The sequence below is a fragment of the Lates calcarifer genome, linkage group LG15 (assembly GCF_001640805.2).
Source record: "Lates calcarifer isolate ASB-BC8 linkage group LG15, TLL_Latcal_v3, whole genome shotgun sequence".
NCBI classification, from domain to species: Eukaryota; Metazoa; Chordata; class Actinopteri; family Centropomidae; genus Lates; species Lates calcarifer.
The window spans coordinates 16,836,036-16,850,111 of NC_066847.1; the positions used below are offsets into that span (position 1 = coordinate 16,836,036).

The window sequence follows — 14,076 nt, forward strand, 5'->3', positions numbered from 1 at the left end:
TATGAAATATCCACCAATGGCTCTGTTTTGGCCCTATCGCTCCCATCCCCACTATCACACTCAGGCAAGCCCTAAAACACACACCAAACTCTGTGCTGGACTGCAGCCCTGAGAGAGAGATTGTGCGAGAACACTGTGACTCACTGTTTGTGTGACTGTGTGTGTGTGTGCTTGTGTGCACACTTGCATCTCTGCGAGTCTGTGTATAGGTGCATTTGTATCTGTTTGTGTATGTTACAGCGTGTTAATTTGACTTTGCAGTCAGATGACAGTGCCACTGTACAATATGACGCTCAAATGTGCCAAGTGCGGAGTTATCTCTTCGGCTGACGTTTCCACCACAGCTACCAGTAACGCCATGTTAGTCCCGCTAATTATTTTTCCTTAACTCCTCTTACCTCTGTTCTCTCCTCTACTGTACGCCTCCCCTCTTCTCCCTCTCTTGATTGGTTTTCTTTCCTTTTATCCCTCTATCATTTTTTCTTTCCCCTGGTGCCCTGGCAGGGTTTCACTCAATATGAGAGACTCCTGAAGCTTATGTCCTGCTCCTGAAAACAACTGTGTTAACTGTCTATATGTATATAATTCTGCATATGTGATTGGTTAATGTGTGTGTGCGCGTGTGCATGTGTGTGTGTGTGTGTGTTTGTGTGTTTATGTTTATCCTTGAAGAGTTCATCAGAGTCACAAATCTGATTAGAACAGATGTTGAGACGGCCATGGCTGTATATGCAGAGAGGATGTCGAGCCCTTTTATCATCTCAGTTTGTTTTGTGTACCTTGCTGTGATCTATGAATACCTAGATGGATTATTTCCATTATTTTCAACCTGGGCCTTCTTTCTAAATTATAAAAGTAGCTACACAACAATTATAATACACAACAACTGTAAATGTTCAAATAATAATGTCTCTTGCAGTCGCACTGTGGTTCCGTCACTTCTGTAGTCACTAACTTACCACTTGAGTCTAGATTTGTTTCATTCCTGCATATGATCTCCTAGTATAGTCTATTTCATATTATTTTCACCACTGCTTATTATTTATTTTCTGTAAACAGAATCTGTTCCTAAATAAATATGTAGGTCTCAATATAATGGTCAGACCTTTTAAATATGTGTTTATTCTGGTCGCAGTTTTATGATCATATCATCCTCTTTTATAAATCCAATCTTTAATTAATATTATGTTGATTTTTTTCTATCTAGCTTGGCCCACGTCAGTGGATTATCCATTACATGCTAGACTCTTGTTTTGTGCTTGTATTGACGGGTTTCACATGTTTGTAATGTCAGGTGAAGATAGTGCTAGCAGGCTGACAGAGATTCCAGTTTCACCAGAACAACATGAACATGATTAGTTTTTAAAGCATATCTAACACCAGGTAGGTGTTACTGGATGATCACTTTGGGGTTTAACTCAGTGTTCCCTGCTCACATCGGATTGTATGAGAGAACAGCACCCCATGCAAATGGAGAAGTTGTAGATCTACAGTCAAATAATTTTAATAATAAGTTATGAATATCAAAGACAAGGTCCAGACTGAAAATAACTGGATTTGCCCTTTTAAATGCAGCACTGATATGTTATGCTGATTCAGTCATCATCTTTAACTGTGACCAGTATCATAGCAAACTGTTGAGGCACTGAGTTCGTCCACCAGAGTGTTACTATGGGCAGGGTGGAAAAGCCTATGAAAAAGGATTCACATGATAGGATACATCAAATTTTAGATCAAGTAAAATAATAGCTAGCATCAGCAAACCAATATACTGTATACATTTGCCAAACTGAATTTAATACCAGAGGTGGAACGTAACTAAGTAGTTTTAATTAGGTAGTGTAAAATGTTTTAAAACTTTTTTTTTTTTTTTTTTGTTTTTTTCAGTTATGTTCCTTTACTTGTCTACATTTTAGAGGGAAGTATTTAAGTTTTTAAATATGCTTCACACTATTACATTTATTTGATATTTCAAATTTTACTTTTACATTAGAAAATGCACCTTCGAACAAGACAGTCTGACAGATAAGGCAATATTTAATTGCAGTGGAATTTTCTTTGAAACATTAAAATCTCAGTGGATAGCTTCAGGCTTCAAGGCTTTTTTAATAAACATTTTAATAAAATGCACATTATCCTGATAAAAAAGTAATTATTTATGTTAGAAATGATTTTTAATTAATGTATTTTCCCATAAAATCTCTATTAGTGCATGATTTGAGTAATTGTGATTGTGTCATTGCTTGATTAGTAATGCCTGGCAGGGAATGTGTGCTCTGCTGTCTCATACATTAGTCATGATTACTATTTGGATGTTGCTGTAAATGGTTTAAGTCAGAAATTCATGTGGTTCTGTGACATGAATGCAACATAAACACCACTTGTCCTTTCACTGTACTTGTCCCTTTTGAAAAGTACACCACCTGTTAGACAAGCTACAATTATTAGATTTGTTCCAAAGGTTTATGAATCAATAGAACCATTGATGATCAAACTGTAGACATCATTTCAGAAAGAACTAGGACTTTATTTGAAACATATTGAAGATATGTAGAGACATACAGACATTTCTCTCTAATTCCTTTTGTTTTATTCAAGCTCAGGATACAGCACATATTCAGTCAATTTAAAGACAGAATCAGCAACAGACTCTTAGTTTCACTTTTGAAGAGAAATACTTTTCTCAGTTTTGTTGTAAGTTGCTTGTTTGTTTGTATTCTGTTTTGTTCTGTATTAACAAAATGTAACACTTGTTGTATGCAGTTTCTCTTGAGTAAAGGTGTTAGGTACTGTTTCCACCTCTGGAATATTCTGTAGCTGAAAATACATGTTAGCACCTGTTGAATAGGTTTATTAGGAGAATCGGACACTGAGTGAGCGAAGTAATTGTTCTTTTTTATTGCTGTTGTGCATATTAGAACAAATCATCGAATCATAAACTGACAAAAAACGAGTAAAGTGGGACCAACAACATGGGCAGGGGGGAATGACACTTCTCTAGATTCTCTCTCTCTCTCTCTCTCTGTCCTCCTCTGCTCTGCCTCCTCTGTTTGTCTTTGCATTCTGTTTCAGCCTCATCACACTTGTTTTTCCCCACTGCTCACCCTCGCTCCTCCTCTCTTTCCTGTGGCACTAGATCCTCTATGGTTTGACTGAACCATCTTAAACATACATGCATGTAATATATGTGAATTATGAACATATATATTTGCAGATAATGGATGTATGTTTTTGTTTGTGATATTAACATAATTATCTGTTGTGATGTTATGTATTTATGCATGGTTAGAGTTGAAGGCTGCTAACATTATGCTAACAGTGTGGGCAGTTATCAAGGGCACGTAGGACATTGGATTAAGATTATGTTAAGCATTACATTCTCTACCTTTTTTGATCTCTTGGAGTTGATTTGTATAGAAGACTGTTTTAGATTGTCAACAAATCCAATAAACGTAGTCTTTCCCTCTGTGTCATGTTGACAGGGGTTTCCTAGTGCTGTCCTTAATTGCCATTCCCCTCCCATCCCGCAGGGCATCACTGTGGAGCTCCTGTGTGGTTTTGCCCCTCCTGGCCCTAACTTGGATGTCGGCTGTTCTCGCCATCACTGATCGGCGCTCTGCGCTCTTCCAGATCCTCTTTGCTGTTTTTGATTCATTGGAAGGCTTTGTCATTGTCATGGTGCACTGCATCCTGCGCAGAGAGGTACTTTACAGGACCACTGATCTTCTATATTTACTTCTTCCAGGTTTCGTTTGATGCTATAAACGCTGTACAACCTCACCTTACCTCTTGCACCACGTACACATGCTAAAATGTGAGCTTTCAACTTGCAGATGACCATGACACTCCTTGAGCACATTCAGGCTCCCAGTGGGATAAACTACTTTTAGTTTAATGATCCCCAAGACCTTTGTTTTTGCATGTAGTGCTGCCATCAGACTACATTTTTACCCACACTACTCGTAAGGCTCCTTGATATAATGTAAATTTCTAGAGCTCACAGTGTCATGTCTTAAAATGTCTTTTTTGTTGAAGGCTTTTAATGTGAAACATCTTTGCAGAAGTGTTTAATTCCATTCAAACTCTCAACAAAAAAACAGCAAAGAAAAACAGAGGGAAATTAGAGGATAGAGGATTCTTAATGATTTTGGTGACACCACAGAGTCCTCATCTAGCATCATCATCAGCTTAAATTTCCCACTAACCGATCATAGTGGTCTGTGGCCTGTGCTGAAGTCATGAGGTCTCAGAATTTATTGAGTGGGATACTGGGGTGCAGATGGCCATGTCATTCCTCAATGGGCCTAACCTTTTTAAGCTTATTGACCCCCATGACCTGTTTATGACCACTTGTAGGACAGACTTTTTAGCCCAATTATTAGTCAGTCTCTAAGACTAACAAAATCAGTTGTTTGTTGGATCCAATACTCCTTTGTTTTGTGGTATAATGAACAATCCAACCTCCAGGAACTGCTACAAGAACTGTACATGTTTAGCATTGTTTATCATTTATATGCCCAGCCTGCATTAAAATCATGATCTGTACTCTTATGGTTTGTTGCAGGTTCAGGAGGCAGTGAAGTGTCGTGTTGTGGACCGCCAGGAGGACGCTAATGGAGATTCAGGAGGATCTTTCCAGAATGGCCATGCACAGCTCATGGTAAGAATATGCATATGTTTGGTGTAATTTCCCCTTCTAGGATTCAGTATTATTAAATACTGTGCGCACAGTTGATACAGTGTTTATTGTTTTCTGTCCACAGACTGACTTTGAGAAAGATGTTGATATGGCTTGCAGATCAGGTAAGCTTGAGTGAGGGTTGAGTGAGTTGAATTCTGTGTTTGTGTGTGCATTTGATTTGACTTTGGGGACTGCTGTTCAAAAAGCCACAGATGTCTCTTTGTGCCTCCTCTCTGTATTTTGACTGCTTCAAATTCCTCACTGTTGTCGCAACAGATGTGAAGCATGTTCCCCCTCAGTTCTGCACTTGTGTCTTACAATCAACATCACAGCAGTCTCCTTTTGCCAAGGAGGTGTTTTGACAAGAGATACAGCACATTACTGCTGCATAACACAGTTTAGCCCAGGCTGATGGGAGTGGGATGATCATGTGCTGAGCAGTTATATGCAGATAAATAGGGCTGTCAGAGTCTCTCCTACACTGCAGCTGTATAATTAAGTCCCTCCCGACAGTGCCGCATCAGATACTGGCTCTGATATCTGCTGGGAGTGAAAATCTGATTATCTCTTGAGACAGGATATCAAGAAAAGCATCTGGAGCAGAAAAGCTATTGAGACACAGATAGGCCCGATTGAAAAAAAGACAGAAAAGAGCAGAGAGAGATGATTGTTTTGTTGATGTTCTTTTTTCTTTTTTGAATACGTCAAGTGCGACAAGAGAGTACTGAGAGAGATTTGAAGATATTTAGTGTTGTGGACTGAGTGTTGTTTGATATTGTTTACAGGCCTAGACATGGTGTGGGATATGCATGCTGCTGTAAGTCAGCAGTTGTTATGGTGAAATGTGGTTGGGTCACAAGGTCAAGGCAGACACGATGGCAGCCATGTACTGTCAGTTCAGATACATTTACAAAAAAAAAAAAAAAAAGAAAGACTTCCAGGAACATGTTTCTTCATTTATCAGAGCTCTCAGCATGATTTGACCATATAGGACTTTGTGCCAGATTTGTACCTGTCAAAACTGGAAGCTGCCCCGATGCCCCAGACCCGAGGGTCAACCAAAATCCCTAGGTGTGTGTCAGTTTGGGTTAATCATACACACCACTAAATCACATCGCCAGCTGTAATGAAGGGGATTTTTGCTGGATTCTATATTAGTACCCTAATGTGAGGCTTTGTTTTGTTGAGAAGCCCTGTATCAAAATCTACTTTTACATTGTGCATATTACTAAATACATCTGTGTTTAATTTGTTTACTTGAACACAACAGGATATACAGTGTAACATAGAGTGAGAAAGGGAGAGCTGGGGTCAATAGGGACCTATGGCTACTTGCCCTAGGGCCCCCAAGTATGTACAACCACAGTCCAACTGTTCAGCTCAGATGGGTTTTCTCTACCTCTGTTGCCACCAGGCACTATGAAGCGCTCATCTCTCCAGGGGGAGGAGAAGGCCTCCTCTGGGACCCTGACCCTTCAGAAGGGGTCTAACTTTAACACCATGCCGGCCAGCATGGCTAAGGTTCACCTGCAGAATGTGGCAGACTACAGCAGTCACACTCTGACGCTGCGCAGGGAGAAAGGCACCACTAAGGGAATCAGCACAGAGCTACCAGGCGCCAAATCCATCTACATCTGTGACGGCGAGCTCTTCAAGCAGCTGGACGGAGAGCTGCCACGAGGGAACGGCGAGGGCAGCAGCTCTGAGGCTGCTGGCAAAGGCCCGGGATATGTCATTCTACCAACCAACAACACAGGCACCTTGAAGCCAGCCAAGGGGAAAGAAGAGCAGACAGCCAAGTATAACATCAGCATCGAGCAGCTGCCTCAGACCAGGCTCATCCACCTGGCTAACACTGCCAGTGGAGAGCCAGTGCCTGGCTTTGGGCTGAAGACCCTTCCTGCTGACCAGGTCAGTGTGTCATGCTCTGACAGAGACTCACCTGCACACAACCTGCAGAACATGCCCAGAGACTCCCAGGTGGCCAACAGCATGTGTGATGGGGGAGACTCCGGAAACTCTGGCGTGATTTCCAAGAGTGAGACCGTCTCTACACTGTCCATGAGCTCACTGGAGGTAAGACCACTAAGCTAATTAGCATATTATTGTCATGGTAATACATTGTCAGCCTCATACATCATATTTAAGATAAGACATGCATGTTAAGTTTTGTTTTGTACTGCTACTACTTACCATAAATTCTCAAATACTGTTGAGTTATTTACCTAATCTGTTTTAAGAACCATGCCTTTATTTGGACACAGGGTTTTCATTTGTAATTTCCCATGGTTTCTAAGGGTACATGTATTTTAGCATCTTTTAATTTTCCTGACATCTGGTCTGTTCCTGTTTTAGTTTTCTATCAGTGCTTTTTGCTGTTCTGTAAATTCAACACTTCAACCATATTTACTTTTCTAGATGAATTCAGGATAATATGAATTTACATGGCACCAATTCCAATACAACAACAGTCATGCCATACTGACCATTCTGCTGCTTATAGTTTCACTTCTTAACTCCTTTAATTTCCAGTTAGCAGTTTTTCTAGAGCTGTTAAGCTTCTTTCAGCAACAGGAATAATCCCTTTCTTTCCTGAAGGGCTTAAAAGTGAAGCATCAGTATGAAATGGTGAGTTTCACTGACAAAACTTTTTGGACGATCAAAAAAAAAAAAAGTGATTGGTACAAATTAGTAAAGATATTTCTGTTAAGCAGCAACAGCAAAGTGGTGAGTGTGTCATGACCCTGTTGTTGGACTGATGGAATAGTGCTGTGGGAAAGGACATTATGCTGAAGGAGATAATGTCTGTATGATAATGAGATAATTCCATCCCCTCAGTGTGTTTTTAACTGTCATTTGTTTGAGAATTTATGGTTGTATCATTGTGGTAAACATAAGTTTCTTCTCATTATATCCTCGTTATTGTCACTTTCTCAATACAGGGACATTAATCTGTTTTTTCATTATCTATTAGTTTGCATGGACTGCAGCCATTCATATAGTAAACAATAGTAACAAGTGGTGTTCTATAAATATGTGGCATGTATTGTGCCACCGGCTACGTTTGACCAAAAGAGCACTAGTGCATTCTCCTTAAATGAAAAAATTATTAACAGATGATCAACTAGGGAGCCATACATTGATAAACTGAATATTAATTTATAGGAAAAAAGATCATTAGTTTGGTCTCCACTGGGCAACATTGTCCTACATTTCTTGTATGCTGAGGTCATCCCATCTCTGATTCTAAAAATGAGGCAATGAGCCCCCTTATTTCATTCATAACAAACACTGCATCACAAGAAGCATACAAGCATTTTCTGGCTCCGTGTGAAGACAGCATCTTTAGAAAGGTTAGTTTTCACTTAGCTTTTAGCCCAGACAGCAGTGGCAAGTTGAGATGACACAGGGATCAGCACACAGCAGCCTGGACATCTGCCTGCTGGTGTCTTTTCACTTCGGGGCAAAACGCACTTCCATAATGCCGTGTGAGGTGGCAGCTGCCACAGCTACCGAGCAGCCTGAAGGTCAGGTTTTCCTTCAGCACGCTGTGATGGAGGACTTAAAGGTCATTCGGTCACAATCTGTTAACTGCAAACTTGTGCCAACAGGGTCAGAATGACCAGCAGCAACCCTTGTTTCCTCCCTCACTCCTCTCCTCTTAGACCCAGAAACACCCTTTCTTGACTGGCTGATGTGGAGATACACAATGAAACAGAAATAAGGCACACAATATCAAGACACATCTTTAATCTCTCTGTCTCATCTCCCCCCAGAGACGAAAATCACGCTATGCAGAGCTTGACTTTGAGGTAATTTTAGTCTCTTTGATTCCTACAGCTTTTTAGACTTAGACCAAAAAGCTGATATATCTCCAAGCTATTCAGTCCACTAGATGTTTGGATACATTTATTACTGACTGTAGTATTGAGATTAGCGACATTACATGTAAAGGCGGTAAAGTACGACTGATGGTAGCCTGTGCTGTTTACCTTGTACGTAACGTGCAATGTTCCTGTGTAGAAAATAATGCACACCCGGAAACGCCACCAGGACATGTTTCAGGACCTGAACAGGAAGATTCACAGTGCAGACAAGGATAGAGAATCTCCACCTGTTGATGCCAAAGCTGCCAAAAGATGGAGTGTGTCCTCAGCCAGCAGTGACAAGACCAACATGAGTGTAAAGAGTTTAACTTTATTCTGTTCTGCCCCCCCACCCCCATATATTCAGTGTTCTTCTCCTTTTCACGTAGCCTATCTTTAGCACAAAGTTTCTTGTTTAATCAGTGCAGCCATTTTGAAGATTGCATCTGCTTACAGTTTAAGTGCCAAAAGAAATTAGCTAGGGGGGAATCTATCAGCATAACTGCGGGTGGGCATACAAACTACAACTACAAACCAAACCAAATACACAGTGTCAATCTCAATGTTTAGCTAGCAGCATAGGCTCAGATAGCTAACAAGCTAATGCTCTCCTATCCATCCTGAAGGCAATATTGCTTGAGTTTGGTTATTTTCAAAAGTTATCTATTGAGAAATGTCTCACCTTCTGTGTCTGACTGTGCCACTTCTGCATATGCATAACAATTGTATCAACCCAGTGAAAAGTGGAAAAAAGACAGAGCTAATGCACTAGCATGGCAAGCTAACAGTAAGTAATGGATGAAATAAAGCATATACAGTAGCTTTGGGATACTGGTAGGGTAACAGTACAGGCTAACAGTCTAGCTTCATGCTAAAGTGCTACTTTCAGTTTAGTTATCACAATGGAATTGTGAAGAGAAAGCCACAGAAAATTTGAAAGTTTTATTTTAATGCCATCCTCAAGTCTAATAATTAAATTAAAATAATTAAAATATACTGTAGCATCATGTTATGGCCACAAGTTTAAATGGTTTAAAGTTATGTTTAATAATGGATGGATGTACATAAATATTACAGTACCCAATAACCTCAATGACCTTCACAACAGACATGAAGCCAGCCAAGCAAATAAGACAATTAAAAAGCCTGTTAGTATATTATTGATCAGTTTTATGCCCGTCCCAGCCTCTAAAAGCTCCGGCTGCCAGTCAGCTAACAGTGTCTGTGCAGGATGGACAGGACTATCTTTTCACACTTTGCTAGCAATGTAGTATCAAGGTTTAATTAATTAACTAATATTGTTTAGGCTGTTTCTTCCTTGGCAAGGGTATTAGCAAAGCTTAGCAAAATAATAACTAATTCAGTTTATCTTTTCCCGCTAAACAATGGGAAACTAGATTGGGACTGGATTTGTTGGGAAGTAGTCTCCAAGAATACAGAACCACATGTTGGCTTTGTAGCTGCAGTCATTCCATGGTGGCAATTGATTTCCATTTCCTTCTGCTACAGAAGCCCATAAGCTCTGTTTGTTTCACAGCTTTGAATTCAGGTCTTCCCTGGCTTAAGGCCAACTTTATTTCCAACATATCAGGGCCCAGTCAGATATTTGTGACGGTCCTGTGGAGTTACACAGCATTAGCTTTAAAAAAACTGTGATGTAATAATCATATAAGTGGAAGAGGCAGAGAGATCAACTTCTCCTCTGTGGGTGCAAGATGTGTTTTGAGGATGTGCCTCAGCCACAATCGTATTTTTATCCCAATCTTTATTCGTATAGGCAGTTAGCTTGTTATATGCTATACTTTAGATTGACTGAACGGCTCTAAAGGCTTTAAAGGAATAGTTTGAGTTTGATTTTATAAAATAGGTTTATTCACTTTCTTGCCAAGAGTTAAATGACAACTCTCATATCTGTGTGTTAAGGTCAGAGTTGAACCTGGGAGGCAGTTGGTTTAGCATAGCATAAAGGCTAGTTAGTCACTGTGGCCAAATGTGTTGTTCACTAGGAAGAAATTACAGCTTACAACTTCTGGTGAAACAGCAACTGTTCTCATTTAACTCTCACCAAGAAACTCGATATGTGTTTCTTTTTTTTCTTGTTTTAAATTGAACTATTCCTTTAAGAAATTATAGACAGCGTGATGTAAACTAGGTCTACAGACATAACTGAAATACATCACAGATTTTATCTCAGACAAACAAGCCTTTCCCCTCTATCTTCTGCCCCTCAGGACAAGCAGCAGACGCCAAGTAAGAGGGCGTGGGAGGGCATCAGGAAGACCCACTCTCCCCCCTCCTGGGTGAGGAAGGACCTGGAGACAGTGGCAGCCTCTCCACTGGAGCTGCAGACAGTGGAGTGGGAGAAGACCAGTGCCACCATTCCTCTGGTGGGCCAGGAGATCATGGACCTGCAGACAGAGGTGTGACCTGGACTCTGGCCTCATACCTACAACTCTCTTTTTTTCCCAATGCTCTCAGACAAACAAGCAGACACACCACACACACTGCCCTGCTCTGTTCTTCTACTCAAAGGCTGGATAAATCCCACTGTGAGAACGTGAGGGGGATGGAGGGCAAAGAGGAGAGAGAAGCGTCACAATATCAGAAAATCAGTTTCACCACGTAAAGAGGGAACGGGAACACGGTGTCTTTCTCTGTTGTTTCATTTGATGTTTCGACTGTGTTTTTGTCAGCAAAATATTAGTCATCTTCTTGTATATGGTCTCAGATACCATGCCAGCTCACATGGGAGACAGATTGCCAAAGTAGCTGATTCAGCTACTATATGCGCATCATGTAATAAACAGCATAGCAAAGGTAATCATGCAATGTTTACCCCTGTATTAAATGGTTACGATGTAATAATCATGATGACGTCTCTTTTTTTCCTTTGTTGAACGTATTGTTGCTTCTGCTCTCTCTTTCTCCTGATGAACGCTGATGTTGTACGTGGCCCAAGATGCCTCTGGATTTCTTTCTTTCTCAACATCAGTCTCAAAAGGGAAAATGAATAAGGGTTTGAGGAGGCAGACTGCCAAATATACATACATGTGCCCCTCAATGCCGTTGTCTCCCCACCTACAACTCATGCCAATCCTTTTTGCTCTAACACTTTACCCCCACCCCCACCCCCCACTCAATCCTGGCAGGGCAAGGTTGGCCCGGCAGCGACAAGCGAAGGGGAGGATGAAAAAAAAAAAAAAAAAAAAACATGAAGACGTCACCTTGAGCCAAAATGGCAAGTTGCCATGGCAGAGAGGTGGCCACTGGGCTTTGCACTCAAATTGGCCCTCAACCTCAGTGCCGCCCACAGAGGGACAGCATGGACATCAGTGCGTCCTGAAGGAGCCACATTCAACAAACATGCTGTTTGGATCAGTTACTTAATGTATAATGAGACTTGGTACAGTAAATGCAAAATATGACAGTGTTTCAAAGATGCTAAGGAAAAGGTTCTTGTCTGTGTATATATATATGTGCGTGTGTGTGTGTGCGCGCGCGCATGTGTGTGTGTGTGTGTTGAGTAATGGAAGATGAATAAATGACTAGATCTATAAATATATATGATTAAAGGTGATGCTATATACAAGGCAGAGTTTGTGTGAGGGATGGTGATTGCACACAGAGAAAGCACAAGGCTCATTTGGAGTCCTGATGTACAGCATTGTAATTATTTCAACAGAGTTCTACAGAATGGATTTTAGCCTATAAATATCTTTCTTACTGTGCTTGGGGATAGTTGTTATCATTATTATAAATATGAACATAATTATTCTGATACTGATCCTCTCATTCCCTCGCCCATACCTTCAGGTTACTGGACTATACAAGTGTTCTGTATCGCAATGTAACAGTGTGTGTTTTGATATCACCACCAGTCACTCCCTCAGATCTGTATTTGTTGCAACCCTGATCCCCGACCCCTGACCTCCAACCTCAGACCCCCTGCTGTGCGACCCACCTGCCACAAACACCCCTCCCACCTCCCCTCACTCCCCTTTTTATTTTACTGGGGTCGACTCTTTGTTAATGTACAGTTTTCAGAGCACAAAATGAATGTGTCTTATTTCTAATAAAAACATATCTATATAATGAAACAGCACCAGTTCTCTTGTTTTCTCACATTTTATAACACGACATGTTATTACAGCTATAATACATGCAGCCTGATGTTAGACAGTTGTATTTGTTTCCTAACATTGAAATGACAATATGTCACCATCACAATTACAGGATAAGGAAGTAGTTGCTTGTTTTATTTTTGTGACAAGCTGTTGAAATGTCTGTGCTGAAATTTAGTAGCATAAAAACTAAGGAGTCAAAGCCAGCAAACTCACTCAGTAATTTCATTTGCAAAGCAGTATGTACCTGGAGTTTTCTCAGCTTCCACCAGCCACTGTGAGCTACTGGTCGCACCAGACTAAGTAAGGCTGTATCAGTATCATACCATTTAATATGACTTTTAGGATGATTGCATTGTATTGTAGTATTTCTTTCTTCAAAAGTTACATCATCTCACTTTAACCATTTTTTTACATTTTGAGAACGAGGCTTACTTGCAGACTGTCATGTCTGTGCACTCAGTCTGGCTCTAGAGCCAGTATGTGGTTAACTTAACATAAAGACTTTAAGCAGTAAGCCTGACTCAGTCCAAAGTTAAAATGTACACCAGCACCTAACAAAGCTCATTAATTAATACTTTTGATTAGTTTATTTATTTATTTATTTTATACTAAGGAAAATGTGAAATGTACTAATTCTGGGTTTATAGAAACTTGTGTGCTAGCACAGTGATGTCCTGGAGTCCTGTTGTCATGGAGGTTGCCAGACAACTAGCAGAAACTCAGGAAGCCACAGCAGCCCCCTGGTCACCATTGAATAATTCTAGCACATAACTCCAGCATGGAGAAGCAGGCTAGCTCTTTCTGCCAGTCAGCTAATCTCCATTAAATATGTAGATGTGAGACTGATATCAACACACTCATCTTTACACTATACACTTTCAGAATAAAATAGAACCAACATTCACTGGTGTGTTACATAGCCTATTCATCATAAAATCACAGGTTGTACTGAGACATTTGGACCAGTGTTTCCTTTTATCATCCTGTACTTTCAGTACAGAATATCAGACTGAGAGAGTTTACTCCAGGAAAATATCTCTACATACTCTACTAAAATTTCAGGATTAGAAAACCATGATACAGGCAGTTTGCAATGGATCAAAAGCTGTTCAGCTGCATTGTTCAGTTACAAGAAGTAACTTTACATTAGTACTTGTGTTACTGTTGTGGTTCTATTGCTTACAAATAACATAGTCATGCAGAATTCTCAATCTTCTTTAACATTACTGATTCATTTTTCTTTAGGCGATCAAATAATGAGACAAAATTCCACGTAAGTAGACTCACACCATCTGAGCACATTAAAATAGGCAAAGAGCTGAGGGTAAGGTTGAAACTACAATGACTGTCAGCTGTCACTTTTCATGTCACTAGTACAGTTTGTAACTACATCATCCTTTCTCAC

General features: G+C 40.3%; 1 protein-coding gene across 10 annotated transcripts in view; it reads left to right on the top strand.

Moving 5' to 3' along the window:
- adgrb1a (adhesion G protein-coupled receptor B1a) overlaps window positions 1-12,644 on the top strand; it is a 134,165-nt gene extending 121,521 nt beyond the window's left edge. For 6 of the 10 annotated variants that reach the window (XM_018665703.1, XM_018665704.1, XM_051076079.1 and 3 more), the window contains 8 exons: window positions 262-360; window positions 3,531-3,702; window positions 4,565-4,660; window positions 4,764-4,803; window positions 6,096-6,757; window positions 8,458-8,493; window positions 8,705-8,863; window positions 10,779-12,644. In XM_018665703.1, the coding sequence (XP_018521219.1) occupies window positions 262-360; window positions 3,531-3,702; window positions 4,565-4,660; window positions 4,764-4,803; window positions 6,096-6,757; window positions 8,458-8,493; window positions 8,705-8,863; window positions 10,779-10,973 (1,459 nt within the window). In that variant the 3' untranslated portion in view covers window positions 10,974-12,644. The remainder of the gene's footprint in view (window positions 1-261; window positions 361-3,530; window positions 3,703-4,564; window positions 4,661-4,763; window positions 4,804-6,095; window positions 6,758-8,457; window positions 8,494-8,704; window positions 8,864-10,778) is intronic. The other 4 variants (XM_018665706.1, XM_018665707.1, XM_018665709.1 and 1 more) reach the window with 2 other exon arrangements.
- The last annotated feature ends 1,432 nt before the right edge of the window (window positions 12,645-14,076 follow it).